General features: G+C 42.9%; 2 protein-coding genes across 2 annotated transcripts; both read right to left on the bottom strand.

Moving 5' to 3' along the window:
• Positions 1 to 115: 115 nt before the first annotated feature.
• Positions 116 to 6,207, bottom strand: LOC115208735 (CCN family member 1). Its single transcript, XM_029777057.1, has 5 exons — positions 5,948 to 6,207; positions 4,702 to 4,915; positions 3,311 to 3,682; positions 2,861 to 3,039; positions 116 to 1,922 (listed from the first exon to the last, which is right to left on the bottom strand). Exons 1-5 carry the CDS (start codon positions 5,996 to 5,998, stop codon positions 1,617 to 1,619), a joined length of 1,122 nt encoding a protein of 373 aa, XP_029632917.1. The 5' UTR covers positions 5,999 to 6,207; the 3' UTR covers positions 116 to 1,616.
• Positions 6,208 to 10,435: 4,228 nt separating this feature from the next.
• On the bottom strand, positions 10,436 to 17,079 carry LOC115208734 (ATP-dependent RNA helicase DDX39A). The gene is made up of 9 exons (XM_029777056.1): positions 16,986 to 17,079; positions 15,725 to 15,933; positions 14,689 to 14,816; positions 14,015 to 14,291; positions 13,635 to 13,753; positions 12,597 to 12,728; positions 12,169 to 12,278; positions 11,128 to 11,420; positions 10,436 to 10,653 (listed from the first exon to the last, which is right to left on the bottom strand). The coding sequence occupies exons 2-9, from the start codon at positions 15,930 to 15,932 to the stop codon at positions 10,637 to 10,639; spliced, it is 1,284 nt and encodes a 427-aa protein (XP_029632916.1). The 5' UTR covers position 15,933; positions 16,986 to 17,079; the 3' UTR covers positions 10,436 to 10,636.
• Between the last annotated feature and the right edge of the window lie 949 nt (positions 17,080 to 18,028).

Raw genomic sequence — 18,028 nt, 5'->3', positions numbered from 1 at the left:
TCTTGCTACCGGCTAATCAAATGACTGACAAATGAAAGAATAGGAAGTTAAAATAAAACATCACATGTAGCTGAAACTCTGAAGCAGGCAGGTCAGCTTAGTATCATGTGCAAACTAACAATCACTAGTGCCATTTAATAGCTTGGCTACATATTCTCAGTTATGACAAACATACATTTGAAGTAGACGTTGTACAATTGTATATTACAGTTTTATAGTAAAACATTTCATATGACAGCTTTGGAGAAACAAATCATCATTAAAGATGTATAAGCAATAGTTTTTCGGATTTCAGGAACAGAACACAATACATGAATGAATCCCAAACATGTACACAATATTGAAGATTATTCGCCAATGTTATTCATTATTGATTATTCTCTAATTATTATTATCATTATTATTATGTATTCATTATTTTTACTGTTATTGTTGATTGTACATTATCTCACTTCGCTTTAGCAACAGTGGCTTTGCCATTCATGCTAATAAAACTTATCTGAATATGGTAAGAGATTAGAGGTCATTTGAAGTGAATTGGTATTGGTCCAGTCATTTCTGAACACGTCTCATTTACAGACAGAGCTCCTTTTAGTACTGCAGTCAGTGGAGACAGGCTATCATTACCATTCCCTGCATACAGAACTACTTTGTGCACTATATAGGGAATAGCGTGCCATTTGAGACACACATTTCTTTCATTACCACCTCTCACATAAACATCTGTTTTTAGACGGCTCATCATCCCAACTACACTGAACGTCACTCTCTACTGCAGAGAGTTAGTGTCAAGTTCTTTGGACAAGAATACGAATAAATAATGTTAACACGCGAGTACCCTGCGCTGAGCTAAATGCTCCATCTTGTCAGTCTCTTCGTCATCAAGACGTTCCAGCCCATCCAGGCTTGATGTCACTTATCTTCTGAAGTCACTGTTCTCAGTGCATTGTGGGATGCCCCAGTATCACGCCAGCCCTCATAGAGCTGGGTTGTAGTCTTAGTGCACACCCTAGAAAAATGTTTTGCAACGGATAACCAAAACAAGTATTTATTATTGAACAACTTCAGCTTGTCCCTCCCTGTGTCAGACTCTTTTCTTCCATTTGGTGCCTAGTGAATATGACCCTGGTTAGTGTAGGCAAAGCATCATCTCACTTTATACAGCAAATAACCCTGTGCAGTTCCTTCAAGTTCATGTGTTTCTGTTCTACAACACAGTGCTGTGTTGTCGTCTGTTTCTCTCTGCCGATGCTGTGGAGGCCCTAGCAACTCGTGGCTGGGTCCTGTTCCTTATGTCACACCGTAACTAAACAAAAACGCCAGGTGGGACTGTAGGCCGGAGTTCAGAGCCATGTCTGAGGAACATTCAGGAGTGAATGGATCACCTGTCAATCAAAACCACTCCAGTCAAACATACAGTAAGTACTTTACTATTTGGGGGTTTGCTACTATAGTGCCAGGCTTTCACTGAGAGCCCATTGTGAAGCTCAGTTCTGTTATTTGAGGCCTGCAGAGAAAAACACCCTCAAGGCCCATGGTATTTATTTAAAAAATGTCACCCTTCCCATGTCAATGTTCTCAGTCAAGTTTGAGGATTCTTTTAAAACACGATCAAGCTAGTCGATGAACTTATGTGTGTCTCCATACATCCAGTGCTGTGGTGGCAAGGCCACTTCGTTGAGATGGCCGCATTCCTTGCTACACTTGCACGACTGGATGAACATGGCGTCTCTCTGGAAACGCTTGCCATCCGGGCACATAAAAATCACAGGAACGGTGCGCGTGCGAAGCGGCGAGCAGCAGCGGCCATCCGTACACACGCCGCAGTAATTGGGCCGGTAGAGGCGGACACTCTGACACTCGCCATATGACAGACGCATGGGTTCTGGGGCTTTTGGAGTCGGGGAGCACTTCTTGCCCTTCTGTAAAGGGAATAGAAGGAGGAAGGGGATGAGAGGATGAGAGAGAAAGAGGGAGATAATCAGAGAGGGCAGAGGAAAGTAAAAGTTTCATGCTGTACTGTTGGGGCACCTGTATTGTTTCAATAAAATAACAAACTTTTGCAGACATCTTTAAAACATCTTTGAATTAAAAGTCCGGAAGGCCTATGCAACCAAATAATCATGAATTTATCACTTATCACTAACAAAGTGTCAGTACTGAAAACAAAACGGAAGTTTATTCAATTATAGTAAAGTTATGAAATTAACTGAACACACAGTGACAAAACAAAGTTTTAAATCAAACTCACTGAAACTCATTAATCTCGCACTCTGACAGACAGAGGCCTTATTCGTCTCAGTGGTAAATCAGCTATAATCTCCCAGCCCACAGTGGTGCATCCCAAATGGCACCCTATTCCCTACATTGTACACTACTTTTGAACAGAGACTTATGGGCACTGTCAGGAGCCCTATGGGCCCCGGTCAAAAGTAGTGCACTAAATAGGGAATAGGGTGTGGCATTTGGGTCGCAAGCACTGATCCAGAGAAACAGATGCGGATTAATATAGACACACCATCTCCCTGGCTGAGTGCACAGGGCCCAGGCGCCTAGCTATGGACAGTTGCTTGGCAGGAATGCTGTGGGTGGGGTGGAGGGGACTATATTTAAAAGGGTGCCACCGCCAGCGTGAGTAAATCAACGCTAGTCTGTTCCCACCGGGACGTGCTCCGCAGAGGAAACGGTCTGGGGGGTTGGGGTTTGTTATCAAAGTGATACCAGATCAGTAAATGATAAGGGAGATATTGTTATTGCCTGGGATGATGATGAAAATATGTGCAGTCACACTGATGGGCACACAGACACACAGACACACACTACACAGTTGCCTACTGCGTTGTTTAAATCTAGAATTGACCTTGGGTGGGACGGCTACGTCACCGCAGGGCCGGATGGTGCAGAGGCGCGTCTCTCTATCCAGCTTACACTGGGCGTTGTCGTTGGTGATGCGCGAGGACACTCCCATCCCACAGCTTCGTGAGCAATGGGACCAGTCCGTTGTCTGGACAACACACTTCTCCAACGAATGCTTCCATACTGAGAAGGGTGGGAGGAAGAGGAGCATGGGAGACAGAGGGAAGGAAGGGAGTTATAGGGAGAATATACCACAGAGGGAAGGAACCAGGATACATGACTGATGTACAGACAAACGTGAGTAACTATCGACCAATAGTCATCAACTATTATACCGAAAATGCTAATTGTGATAGCGATGATCGCTCAGTGTACATGATAAGCTACAGCCAAGTATCTATCATGATCAATAACAATGCATTTGGTCAATGTCAAGAGTGCAACAGCTCCTCACCAGGTAGGTGCTTGTAGCCTTGTTCATTCTCCCAGCCCTTGCCTCTCTCCACCAGCTCATTGCCCAGTGTGTTATCCGGCTGGTACTGGTCTGGCTGAGGTTTGGGTTGTGTTGGTTGGCGATGTTGCTTGGTGGGGGGAAGGCGCCAGGTACCCTTGTGGCAGTCCACAGTGAAGCAGCACTGCCCTGGCACCCTGACCAGCTGGGGGTAGGGGCAGGAGGGGGTGGCGGGGGGCAGACGGTTGGCACAGAGCAGGGAACAGCCCACGACGCCGTCGATGCAGGTACACTGGTGTTTACAGCCGGCACGGAAATTCTCACCGTTCTGGTAGATCCTCCCGTTGTACTCACACGTACGACCCTCCTTTCTCGCTGTTAAGAGAGGGAAATGAGGAGAACGCATTGAATTCCATTGAATTCAGTTCAGCACAGTACAGTTAGGTACAGTTCAGTACAACTCAATTCAACTTCATAATTTCTTTAGGGGCAGTTTAGATGGATACTAAAACCACTTTGAGGTAGTAACATATTTATGATTTATATACAAATAAAACCATCAGCAGGACCAAGGAACTGCTTACTATCTATAGTATGTAATGTGCTATCATGTAACGAGGGGGTATTTTGGGAACCATCCATCCATGTCTCTGGAGAGTCTAAATATGAGGATGTGTTTTAAAGTCAAAGTACAAGAACTTCCACTGACAATCCCAGGTATGACCGGGAGGAATATGTCATATACTCCAGTTACACCAGCTGAAACCCCCTTTACGCAATCCTCCCCTTAACAACTAGCAAACACACAATAACCGCCACTGACATGACACACAGACTGTAACCCAGAGAGAACACTTAGATCTAGAGGGAGGTCAGAGGTCAGAGAAAGGGCAGAGGAAGGAAGTCTTGTGAGTAAGAATCCAGAAGAGTCTCTCTGTCTGCATATCATGGACACGGTGGAGCCTCCATTCTTAGTCTATGAAGGATTGGAATCTTGGTTTGATGTAGATAGAACTAGTTCCATTCTGTGAGATTGAGCTCCATAAGGAATCTACTTAACATCCAAATGTCCTCCCCCACTGGGATACAACGTGCTAAGTCCTGGGGCTGTGGTGACTTTCAACACATGGTTTAGTCCTACGGTAATATTTCTCATACATGGACCCTAAGATGCTATCACATAAAAACTCTAAAACATCCTCTCTAGTCCCTTGTCTTCGAAAACTCACTCTAAATCCTCCTACCCAGAGCATCAACTAACTATACACACACACTACACCTCATCATAGTTCCAACACTGAACACCTACAACCTACATTACACACTTTGAATCCCAACACTTCTACAATACACACTTCCAAACGCCCCACTTCCTCCCCCTGTCACAACCGTACCCCTGCAGATGCCCTGGGCCAGGGTCACGTCATTTCCGTAGTTGCACTCCAGTCCCTTGTGGTGGTCGCAGGGCATCGTGGGGCTGCAGTCCTGGTTCAGCTGGGAGGCACACACCTTGCAGCACCCGCAGCCGTCGGCCACCGCACTCACCCCGGGGGGGCACGAGAGGGGCATGGCTGGACACTCACACACCGCTGGGCAGCTGGCACCCACCTGGAGGTGTGGGGAGGAGAGAGAAAGAGGGGGGAGGATAGAGGAGAGGTTTAGGTTCCTAGGCATAAACAGAGAGAGCATAGGAAAGTAAAAAGTCATTTTTGTCATGTCATTTCTTGTTGTGGTCTGCCTTCATGGGTAAAACACTACTAGTGATACAGATGTTCTACGAGTCTATTTTGATCTTTTTATATTCATTGTGAGATGTCAACTGATTATTTAAATGGATTATTGTGTCCCCTTTGGAGTGGTTTTGAACACCATTTACAATGAATTGATATACTTTCACTTCAATTTGAAGTAGTCAATCTAATTTGCTTATATAATTTCTACCCCTTCATCCCCGTGGATGTCTTGTCTGTCTAGGCAGCTGTTTAAGTGTTGTACCCAATCCCCTGCCAACTCGTGAATCGAGTAACAGTACATTAGTCTTCCGTGCCAACTTCTTCCAGTAAAAAAATTCTACAGTATGTAAAAGTCCCACCCTCAGACAGTGAGTCAAAGTTATTTGACAAGCACACACATGTCTATAAAAAAAGACACAATTCAAGGTAGGACTGGTAGGCTACAAAAATAGTTGGTTACATTTTACATTACAGTGCCCTTATAACTGTAATTATTACTGTAATCACGGTGTAACAAGTATTGTAATTACTCATTAGTACACTGGGTTAGGGTTAAGGATTACTACTGTAAGTACATTGTAACTAATTGTAACAATGAATAATTGCAAAATTGTTACACTGTAATTACACACAGTAGCACTGTCTTGTAAAAGTGTTACCAAATAAATAGTCTGTAGGCTACAGCAGTTTGAAAATATATATCTTCAGGCAACAGAAAAAAACGGTAGACAAAGTTCTGACTTGTGTCTCTCTAAAACACAATTACTTGTGTATGACAGTCAAATCACCTCCAACTGCTCATTGCAAACAGCCTAAGCAATGCACTCATCCATTGCTATTTTGTTGCATGATTTGCATATGATCAAAGTCATACTAATTTGACAGCTGCCAAGGTGATACGACTTACCTGACTGGTGACTGCCATTGTCAAGAAAACAAAGATGATACGTTTAGCCATAATTATTGAAAATTCCAGTGAAACAGTAGACAGTTGTCAAAAAACAAGCTCTGATCTCGTTATTAGTCCGCTTGAAGACAGTTCTGAACTTTTGAATAGACTACAGTCGCACAGTTGCGTTAGATGAATAGAAGTCGTTGAAGTGTAGAGAACAGTTCTTTTCATCCCTTGCCCGAGATCGTCACAGCACTCTAAAAAATCTTTCAACAGAGAGAGTATCCTGATCTACTTTATACCAACTCGTCAGCTACTCAGAATCTCCGCCCATGCATCGCCATATGTCCAGCCAATTATCATTCCGGCAGCGGGCCAGACATTCCAAATGGGTGGAGTTAAGGAGAGGGCTGCAAATTGATTGGGGGGCGTGCTTGGGGATGAATACGGTCATTCATAAAAATCCGTAGAAGTAGTCCGTGTTTATTTTATTGGACAAAAATGCAACCGGTGCTTTTAAGTCACATTTAGGCTTACTGACATTCCACCTTTGTAGCCACCGCTCTGCTAACACCAAGATAAATATACCCGGCTTGCTGGCGAGCGCCGCAGACACTCCCAGTACAGTACAGCAATACTTATAGCAACAGCACCTCAGAAAAGGCGAAGCATTCCGGTGGTTTTGATATTAGTGTAACAGTACAAAAAATGTAAGTAGTCAAGGTGTAATGTAAAACATTAAAGTTATATTAAGAGTATAGGTATTACATGATTTCAGGGAAGTGAGACCTTGTCTACCTACTTGTGGCTTAATAAAACCTTGTCCATTTTGTGGACTGCACAGATGTGTTTCATTACTTCCTATTCACTGTCTACTTCCACTAAAGAACGGGTACTGTCTGGGTCCTGATTGTTAAAAACGACCCCCATGTCTGCCTAGCTTTCAGTCTTGAATTGAGGTGGTCTGTTCTGACACAGCCATGATGATAGACCTTGGTGTGTATTGTAAAGTTAATGGTTAACCCTGTTTATTACTAAAAGCCCATGTCTTCTCCCAGACTCCCACTCAATACTACATTCCCATTTTCCCCATCAAGTTCTCTTTCTTTGTGGTTAGCTACTCCCTTGTGCTCTTTCCATTCCTGACACACCTCAAACACACAGCCCTTATTTGATGAAAGAATGCATGAAATATGATAGGGAGAAGGTGCAGGTGAGAACAATATGAACGGTTAACAGTCATATTGGTCTCCTATAGACTGCCTATAGCAGCATTGCTACTACTCTGTAGAGGGTTGTAGTCCATAGAGCTCATATGTAAATAGAGTTGCCTCTTTGAACTGGCAGGTGTTTCATTGCTTCTCTTTGAGGGGCAGTGGTTCCATATTTGAGTTGTGATCCACTGAAAGCCTTTTGAATGAACCTGGTTCCTCTCGAGGTTTCTTCCTACGTTCCTTCCTTCTAGGGAGTTTTTCCTAGCCACTGTGCTTTTTTCTCTTTGGGGTTTTAGGCTGGGTATCTGTAAAGCACTTTGTGACAACTGCATACGTTTGAATTTGATTGATTGCATTAGCAGCGATCCGGAAGGAACTAGCCACAACTTACCAGCTAGTTCTCACGCACCACTCAGGAAACACTGCTGGAGGGCTTAAAAGATGTCTGCTTCCCACATGGCACGCTATTCCCTATATAATGCACTGCTTTTGATCAGAGCCCTGTAGGCCCAGATAAAAAGTAGTGCACTATAAAAGGAATAGGGTACCATTTGGAATGCATACGGTCTGTCTGTCACCAGTGGTAATGATGTGACCATTGGAGACGGAAGTCATGGCCCATCTATTTTAATCCAGGTGTACAGGGTTTGAGAGACCTATTTAACCGGCAACCACAGGTTTTTGCCACATCACTGAGCTGGACGAGACAGACTGGGACATAGTCTTTGAAAAAGCACGTTTAAAAAAAAAAAGATCCAAGGCACCAGCCCATTTGAGAACAAGTCAAGTTGGAGGTTATTCCTGGTTTGACAATTGTTGAGGTGACCGTCAGAAGCCATATGATAAATAGGCCACAGGAGGACAATACTATGTCTGTCCCAAATGGCACCCTATTCCCTATGCATCCCCATTTGGGATGCATGTTATGACACAACGGAAGAGAGAAATAGCTGATATTGTGTTTCTAAGGCTAGTCACACAGGTTGAACACAATACAGATAGACAGTACATTAGAGATTGAGGAGCACAATACTGTGGTTGTATCCAAAATGGCTCCCTATTCCCTATGTAGTGCAGTAGTTTTGACCAGAGCTCTATGGATTTTGGTCAAAAGTCGTCCACTATGTAGGGAATAGAGTGCGCTTATGACACAACGGAAGAGAGAAACAGATGATATTGTGTTTCTAAGGCCAGTCACACAGGGTGAACACAAAGCATGGAACTTGATACAGATAAGACAGTGCAGGAGAGAATGAGTGAGTGGCTGAGAGCAGAATGGAGAGAGCAAGGAAGACCAATGGAAGCGATGGACAAAGAACTGGGCTGAGAAGAAAAGAATGGGAGAAGGCTTGCCTGAGAGGAAGAAATGGAGAGAAAGGAGGCGTACAGGGATAGAGGGGGAGAAGTGGAGAAAGGGAGGACAGGTGTTCTGTGGTAACAGAGCTTGTTTTTTCAAGGGGAGGAGGTAGCATACTCCACATCTCCTGCTCCGCCCTTATATGTGGTGCTACTGACAGCCTGGCGTAAAGTACAGTATGTCACACAAAGAAAACAAGCTATGGGGGTGAAGGTTCCCCTAGGTACAGACCTAGAATCAGCTTCAACTCCCCAAATCGTAACCTTAGCCATTATGGGGAAAGTGCAAAACTGACCCAAGATCAGTGTCTAGAGGCAACTTCACCCGACACTCAAAAACACCGCACTATGGCCTGGTCTTACCCAGCATATATTATAACCTTTACATTTAAGATATCTTAAAATACACATTTGCCTACAAATTAAGATTTAAATGTAGAGGGCTAAATACAATGTTATAATTTCATTCCACTAATTATCTAATTAAGTCTGAAATAGGTAGACAGAGGAAATGTAGTAGCCATATTCTGAAATAGAAAAGTTTGTGTATGAATGTGAAGAAAAGGGAGTGGGAGAAGAAAGGGCAGAGGGGAAGAGATAGAGGAATAGAGCTCCTCCTTGTTATTATACATTGAACGAAAATATAAATGCAACGTGCAACAATTTCAAAGATTTTACTGAATTACAGTTCATAAAAGGAAATCAGTCAATTGAAATAAATTCATTAGACCCTAATCTATAGATTTCACATGACTGGGAATACAGATATGCATCTGTTGATCACAGATACCTTAAAAAAAAAAGGGCGTGGATCAGAAACCTAGTCAGTATCTGGTGTGACCATTTGCCTCATGCAGCGCAACACATCTCCTTCTGATAGTTGATCAGGCTGTTGATAGTGGGACGTTGTCCCACTCCTCTTCAATGGCTGTGTAAAGTTGCTGTATATAGGCAGGAACTTGAACCCACTGTCGTACACGTCGATCCAGAGCATCCCAAACATGCTCAATTGGTGACAAGTCTGAGCGTTTGCCTGGTCACGAAGCCAAACTGCAGTCAGGTCAAGACGATGAGCTTCTTACGGTTTGTACAGAAATTCTTCAGTTGTGCAAACCCCCAGTTTCAGTTTCCGGGTGGCTGGTCTCAGACGATCCTGTAGGTGAAGGAGCCGGATGTGGAGGTCTGGCATGGTTACACATGGTGTGCGGTTGTTAAGCCGGTTGGAACTACTGCAAAATTCTCTAAAACGACATTGGTGGCTTACTGTAGTGAAATTAAATTATCTGGCAACAACTCTGGTGGACATTCCTACAATCAGCATGCCAATTGCACACTCCCTAAAAACTTGAGACATCTGTGGCATTGTGTTGTGTGACAAAACTGCATACCTTTTGTCCCCCAGCACAAGGTGCACATGTGTAATAATGCTGTGTTTAATCAGCTTCTTGATAATCCATCTACCTGACAGGTGTTGCATATCTTGTGCACCAATTTGTGCACAAAATGAGAAATAGGCTTTGTGCGCGTATGGAACATTTCTGGGATCTTGTTTCAGCTCATGGAACAAACACTTAACAAAAATATATTTTTTAAAACATGTGAAGTGTATATTTGTAAACAATTGTTTTAAATGTATGATCATAGTGCCCCTTACATGTGACAGGCAAAACTGAATTTGATATTCTATAGTGTTAATCTAGGTTTGTCTTTGACTCATTTCAGTTCAACAATGATCTTTCATGTTCAATGATATGCTGCAATGTGAAAATCCAACTTCTCTCTAATTAGTAAGTATGGTTAAATTCCGCTAACTTTCCCAGGGAGGGAATCACCCAACTGGGAGGTCTTGAAATTTAAGGAAAATGCCAGAATTTTTCAACACCATTAGCAAGGAAAAAAGAAGCATACAGTGACATAACATTGTATAAAAAAGTTTTAATTTTAATTAACCTAATAATAGAAAACCATTAACAGGGAAAATAACATTAAAACTGCAGCCTCGGGAGGATAGGATAAAAAACAAAAAAAAGTGATGCTTATTTTAAAAAGAAAAAGGATTTTATTCTCCCTCTCCAAAAAAAGACAGAGACAGAGGGGCACGCACACGTCGTCTTCACTGGTCAGGGGGTGATTTTCATCTGGACTGTTCAACTGAAACAAGAAAAGAGGGAGCGGTTAGTTTACAGCATCAAGCAGTGTACCCATATAAAATGACTGGCAGATGCTGGGTACAAAAAAAAAAAACAACCTCAAAATAAAATAGATACCTTCAGCATAACTATACAGACCACATACTTGGAATGACTAGGTAATAATCAAATGCTCTAAAGTGTCATCAACAATTCCTTTGAAGGAACAATTGCAAGCAGCACTGGCATTGCAAACAGTAATAATTAAGGAAATTCCAAAACCCAGAGGAATAAATGAGAAGTGAAAACATGGTTGTCTGAAATGGCATCCTATTCAGCGCACTACTTCTGACCAGAGCCTATGTGGCTCTGATCAAAAGTAGTGCCCTACATAGGGAATAGGGTGACATTTAAGACCAAAAAAAACATGAAAAAGTACTGCAGTAGCACATGAAATCCAAATGAGTGCTAGACTAGTTGGTTGGATATAGCTTACTGTAGGTGGAGATGTCAATCTCTTCTGGGAGCTCTGCCACGTTGACCTCGAAGCGGTCCTGCACATCGTTCAGGGTCTTGGCATCGGTCTCGTCAGACACAAAGGTCACGGCCAGACCTTTCGTCCCGAACCTGCCGGCACGGGCCACTCTGTGCAGGTAGGTGTCGGAATCCTCGGGCATGTCGTAGTTGAAGACGATGTTGACGCGCTCAATGTCCATCCCTCGGCCAAACAGGTTGGTGGCCACCAGGATCCGCCTCTGGAAGTCCTTGAACTGCTGGTACCGGGAAAGCCTAGGGGAGGAAGGGAGGCATCCATAGATTTAAAATAAGTACAACAGGCATTATACTTGCTGCTTCACTCCTGTAGGTACACTGAAACTGTGACCCACAAACATGTCAGAGATAACAGCTTCTGCTACATGACTATTATAGAAAATGTGCATGTAAATGAGATTCTCAATTTGATTGCTCAACTTCTCCGTCCTCGCCACCTCCTTTTGAAAAAGAAAAGTCAAAAGTAACTGAGGAGAGGAGGAAATGTGCTAGTATGAAATTAGACTCCATTCACACATCATGAAAATGACATTTACAGGGGTGGCATCCCAAATTAAAATGTGTAAAGTAGTAAAAAGAAATTTAGCTAGACATTTCATGCGCATATTTAAAATGATAAGTAGCATGCTTCTCCTCAGAGTAAGCAGCTGATTCAAAAGGGGAGGGGTAGATGTCAAAACTTGTGCTTCCTCAGCAGGAGGCGACGAGGACACCGTTTGCCTACTAACGAATTGACACCTCAACCACTTATCGGTTCACGGATAAGAGAGGACGGAGTCGTTGAGGAATGGTCTTTTGTCCTAATGAGAATTTCCCAATGAAAGCCAAGACCAATCCCAAATCTACCCCTAAACCCTATGCACTTATTGATATCAGATGATTTGAAGTGTAAGCAATATCGCTTATACCAATCAAAACCTCTCAGATTTAAACAAGTGCATAGACTGTAGGGTTTAGCCAGTTTTTCCTCTCCGTCAGAACCCACCTCTCCTCCTGGGCCATGCCTCTATGGATGGCGATTGCAGGGAAGTTCTGCTCCACCAGCAGCTGAGACAGAGCCACACAGCGCTGCACAGACTTCACGAAGATCACCACCTTCAGACAGGGGAGAGAATGGCAGTGAGACACCGAAGACAAACATGGGGCACAAACCCATGCTGCATCTGATATGGTACCCTGGCTTTACGCTGGTCAAATAGATGTACACTCCGAAGACGAAGAACATATGGCATAAAACTCACAGGCAGAAACTTTGTCGGTGCATAGACAGAGTTCACGTGAATAAGTACAATTACATTTCAAACGTGACTTTCAAAATCCATGGACAAAATACATTCAACTCACTCAGATTAAAACTAAAATAAATGACATTTTAGCATAAAAATATCTGAAAATTATTTATTTTGTCCGTACCTGGTTGAACTCAAGCACATCGAGCAGGTCGAAGAGCTTGCGGTTCTTCTCGCTATCCTTCAGCTTGCAGTAGTACTGCTGCAGGCCGTGCAGCGTCAGCTTGGTCTCATCGTCCACAAACACCTCCATGGGCTACAGGAGGAAGGAGATATTCATTAAGCACCAAACACAACACAGGGAGGGACTACCTGGACTTTCATTGCAAAACATTTTGCTACAGTGTGTCCTAATGAATCTAACATGGGGAAAGTGTCACTCTTTGGGCCAGTTCTATAAACTTAGCTACATTAAGTGAATACCTGAGTAAACCACATTCTGTGTTGGTGAATGAAGAACTACAAATGTGATTGTGAACATTAATTACTAGTACTAGAGCTGGGTGGAACTTTTAGCTTTAATGCAAGGACTGTTACTCCCGAAAATGTCCCGAGGCAGGGGTAGAGCCCCAGACCCAGGTTAAGAGAGTCACTCTGCCCCCCTGATATGGCCACTTGAGACGTACAGTCACGAGCAGGCAAAGCGTAGAGGGGCTTGACTGGAACTTTGTACATGAATATTAAACCATATACAAAAATCTCCCTTAAAAAAAAAAAAAAAAAAGGGGCAATCAGCAGTTTCTACACAAACTTTTGGACATTTAAATTAAAAGAATATAACAAATGCCTCATGAGCTTAGTTCAACTTTCGTACCCAATCAGACCCCAAAATATAAGCTTGTTTCACTCCAATATTTGTAAACAAAGTAAAAGTAAAAACGATATAGCCTCAAAACATGGTCAAAATGATAATTCTGATATCATTGGTCAGTCCTTGCATCCATAGCTCTACAAATTTGAGAGTGGTTAAATTTCTCCAGACCTATCCCTCAGCTTTTTACCGAAACAGGACGAGGAAGATGCTTCATGTTCCTACTGCCCATCGCCTCTTTAAAAAGTGCAATTAAGGGAGATTGGTTAAGCTGTGTGTGTGCGCGAAAAACTGCTACTTTAAGTTTCAGAACATGTACATAACTTGTTACGAGAACCCCTTCCAACTTACATCCTGCATGAACTTGCGGCAGACAGGGCGAATCTCTTTGCTTAGGGTGGCACTGAACATCATGCACTGCTTCTCGTGGGGTGTGAGCCTGAAGATGTCCTGAACATCACGCCTCATGTCTGAGGGAAAGAGGATAGGAAAATAATATGTCAGTCACAAAAAAAGTTGACCCACTCAGTCTGAAATCCAAGTACTACATAAAATAAAACGTAAATACACTTTCCTACCGATTGGCTAAATCCTTGAGTCACACCATCTACCACAATCTGTTCCAAGATCCACTACTACTTAGTATGAAAGTGTATTAGAAGTGCATTCTAGTAAGTTCCAACTTACTCCCGTCACACACACACCTGGCATCATCCCCCCGTCCTACTCACCCAGCTGCTCCAGCATCTTGTCACACTCATCCAGGACAAAGTGCTTCACGTTCTTCAGGTTCAGGGTCTTGTTGCGGATGAGGGCCAGGATACGGCCGGGCGTTCCCACCACGATGTGGGGGCAGTTCTTCTTCAGCACGTCCTCGTCCTTCTTGATGGACAGGCCCCCGAAGAACACGGCCGCCTTGACGGTGGGCATGTACTTGGAGAAGCGTTCATACTCTTTGCTGATCTGGAAGGCCAGCTCTCGTGTGTGGCACATCACCAGCACAGACACCTGGTAGACAGAGAGGTAGGTAGGGGAGGATGGACATCAGAAAAACAAAAACCACAAGATTATCCAATAGGATAGAAAAGCACTGTGTAAAACAGTGAGATTAAAAGCAGAACAAATTCAGACTGTAATAGGGTAGCACATTAGGGTTTGACCGAGGTAGGCTGGCATTGCAAATAAGCATTTGTTAACCGACTTGCCAAATAAAAAGTTGGCGATTAGATGTAAACACTTTACGCAAGTTTCCCAGATATATATTAAGCTCATTCCTAAACTTAAAAGCACTCAGTGGATTCTCCATTGAAAGCTATTTTTAGTCCAGGAGGAATAGGCTTCAATGTAACCGCAATTCAATGGCTGCGTCCAGTGTAAAGATGAATTTCATTATTCAAACACTCACCTGCCCGTCCACAGGTTCAATCTGCTGCAGGGTGGCCAGTACAAACACAGCCGTCTTGCCCATACCAGACTTGGCCTGGCACAGGATGTCCATGCCCAGGATGGCCTGTGGGATACACTCGTGTTGGACTGAAAGACAGAAACACAAGTCAGAAGTATTTTTTATTTAACTAGTCAACTCAGTTAAGAATAAATTCTTATTTACAATGACGGCCTACGAAAAGGCAGGGACACAAAACTACATAGAGTGACCTAAGACAACATAGCAAGGCAGCAACACATGACAACACAGCATGGTAGCAGCACAAAACATGGTACAAACATTGGGCACAGACAACAGCACAAATGGAATGAAGGTAGAGACAACACGTCACACAAAGAGCAGCTACAACTGTCAGTAAGTGTCCATGATTGAGTCTTTGAATGAAGAGATAAAACTGTCCAGTTTGAGTGTTTGTTGCTGAAGAGACAAGCGACCCAGGGATGTGTGCACTTTGGGGACATTTAACAGAATGTGACTGGCAGAACAGGTATTATATGTGGAGGATGAGGGCTGCCGTAGATCTCAGATAGGGGGGAGTGAGGCCTAAGAGGGTTTTATAAATAAGCATCAACCAGAGGGTCTTGCTACAAGTATACAGAGATGACCAGTTTAAGTATTTACATTTTAGTCATTTAGCAGGCGCTCTTATCCAGAGCGACTTACAGTAGAGTGCATACATTTTATTACATTTTTAAATACTGGTCCAATGTGGGAATAGAACCCACAACCCTGGCGTTGCAAGCGCCATGCTCTACCAACTGAGCTACATAGTATGATGGGTTTGATGTAATCCTTGAAGGAGGATACATGTATAACTCAGTGAATTACTTTCAAGCAGGGCCCATATATAGAGCACTACTTTTGAACAAAGCCCTATGGGCCCTGCTCAAAAGTAGTACACCATGTCAGGAATAGGGTGCTATTTGAGACACACAGAATGGACAAAGTCAAAGACAGTCCTTGGTTGAAGGTGGGCAGTGCCTGTGAGACTCACCTTCAGAGGGATGTTCAAAGCCACAGTCGACAATGGCGCGGAGCAGCTCTGGTTTGAGCAGGAAGTCTCGGAAACCGGAGCTGTGGATGGAGACGTAAGAGCCCTTTACCTCCTTCTTGCCCGCAGGTGTGGCGGTCTCCGGGGCAACCTGAGGCTCCTCATCCTCTTCATAGTCCAACAGCTCGTTGTCAACGTCGTTCTCTGCCATTCTAGAGAAGGGGTACTTGCATTAGTTGAAGCTAGGAAAGACTGGAGACTAGTTTGGGGGGAGGACTGCATGAACAGTAAATTCAGAAGGTTAATTGAAATGCCAATTCAATAATCTATGTACAATTCTTCATCTAACCTTAGTTATATTAAATGATTACGATTCTTGTAACTTCACTTCCTGAATTGAATCCTAGTGAAACATCGCCGTCTAGCAGAGTTTCCCATACTAGGTCCTGGGGACTCCAAGGGGTGCACGTTTTGTTTGCCCTAGCATTACACAGCTGACTCAAATAATCAAAGCTTGATGAGTTCATTATTTAAATCAGCTGTGTAGTGCTACGGCAAGACCCAAAACGTGGACCGAGTTTGGGAAACGCTGGTCTGACGTGTATTTCTACATAGCATTAGCTAGCTAACGGCTAGGCTGCTAATAATGCTAGTAGCAGGCCGCACTCACACCACCAAAGTTTGATAGTATGCAAATGGAAAGCGAATACATTTGACGCAATCATTACAATTTACCTAGCTAGAAACAAGGATTGGACCAGCGACCACCCAGTTTACAGTAGTTAGCCAGTTGCCAGATTCAATTAAGCTGAACAGGGAGTCATGCCTCACAAACAATGGCAGCCGCCTCCTCTCATTCAAACTTTATGACAGAAAAGGCGATATAAAAATGGACAATAATAGGTTCCAAATGCAGGGTGAACATTCAGAAACGTTGGCTCAAATTAATAACAAGCAAGACGTTTCTAGGGCCTAACTTCACCTAAAATGTAATTCTCGGAACCAACCTGCGACACACTGCTAGCAGAAGTTAACTGCTAACTGGCATGACCGTGCTAGTACTAACATTAGCTTGACGCAATGCTAAATGTGTTAGCTAGCCAGATCGCACAAGATTTTAGCAAAAATTAACAAAAATATAGCCGAACATTGCTGCAACTTATGGCGTTATGGAAAGAGAAATAGATGTCTCCATTTTACAATCCATGCGATATTGAAAATTACTCAATACAGCACATTTCCTATGCAATTAAAATACACTTACTTCTCGGTGTTAATTCAAATCGGCTTCGACTTTAACTGCTTGCTAGGTTCACAGAGGGGCAAGTACTTTCGTCCGGAAGTACTGTGCTCGTGTATTCGTGGCCACTATTGGTCAATTTTAAAGACAATCTCCCCAAACCGGTCTGAAAACGAACCATGATTGGCCTATTCAAATGCCGATCTTGAAAATGCCAGCAAATAAGGCGGGATTTCACCAGCTACCCTAAATTTAATTGTGGGCATAATTTATTGTTTGACCATTATGAAAAAAGTACACTATGATAGGCTTATTCAGCAATAATGTAAACATTTCTGATTTCTGTAAATTATAGCTACGTATGACTAGGTTTCCTCACCCAGAAATGATTTCTGAATTTAGATTCGAATCGATTAGATTAATTTATTCGTCACATACATAGCGTCGCAGATGTAATTGCAGGGTACAGTGAAATTCTTAAGATCTGAACTCCAACAGTGCAGGTCAAAACGATAAGTGAATGAAATATATTTACAACATTTACAAACCAACAGCCTGCATTCATCCAGTTTGTATAAATTATGATAGAAGTGTGACATGAAGCTATATGGGGCATTTTGGGTATAGGGGTAATGACTGTCTTGGACAAATAGGCAGTTGGCTTAAAACATTTATTCATAATGCCCTGATCATATCAGCTTACCACATCTGTCTTCCCTCACCAAACCCATCAATGATTTGATTTATTTGACCATAATAATTTGATTGGTCCATATTATTGACACTAAATAGATGTTATTTTAACCGTTGCTGTTAAAAGTCCAACAGTGGGAGTATGCATACTGATGATGGCGCGACTTAATTCCTGACTATTTCAGTTATGGCCAACAGAGGGCAACATTTATCCATAAAATACGATTAAACCTCACTGAACCTAAGTGAATTGGGTTACATTGTAAACTTTATAGAGATTTCGTATGTGATCAGAAACAATGCATTAATTTCCCAGAGTGGTCGCTCTGTGCTATTGTAGTTGACGTAATAATGTACAATGGCATGACGTAATA

Source organism: Salmo trutta, chromosome 14 (genome assembly GCF_901001165.1).
Source record: "Salmo trutta chromosome 14, fSalTru1.1, whole genome shotgun sequence".
Classification (NCBI taxonomy): domain Eukaryota; kingdom Metazoa; phylum Chordata; class Actinopteri; order Salmoniformes; family Salmonidae; genus Salmo; species Salmo trutta.
The sequence above is the reverse complement of the archived record's forward strand: the minus strand, read 5'-3'. Positions and strand labels throughout refer to the sequence as shown.

What these genes read in the sequence shown, in the direction of transcription:
- LOC115208735 (XM_029777057.1), bottom strand. Translation starts at nt 5,998, where the DNA reads ATGGCTAAACGTATCATCTTTGTTTTCTTGACAATGGCAGTCACCAGT. An exon ending in CAATGGCAGTCACCAGTCAG is followed by an intron (nt 4,916 to 5,947) that starts GTAAGTCGTATC and finishes CCACACCTCCAG; the next exon opens with GTGGGTGCCAGCTGCCCAGC. An exon ending in AGGCTACAAGCACCTACCTG is followed by an intron (nt 3,040 to 3,310) that starts GTGAGGAGCTGT and finishes CACCCTTCTCAG; the next exon opens with TATGGAAGCATTCGTTGGAG.
- LOC115208734 (XM_029777056.1), bottom strand. Translation starts at nt 15,932, where the DNA reads ATGGCAGAGAACGACGTTGACAACGAGCTGTTGGACTATGAAGAGGAT. An exon ending in GCCGCAAGTTCATGCAGGAT is followed by an intron (nt 12,729 to 13,634) that starts GTAAGTTGGAAG and finishes TTCCTCCTGTAG; the next exon opens with CCCATGGAGGTGTTTGTGGA. An exon ending in ATGTGCTTGAGTTCAACCAG is followed by an intron (nt 12,279 to 12,596) that starts GTACGGACAAAA and finishes CCCTGTCTGAAG; the next exon opens with GTGGTGATCTTCGTGAAGTC.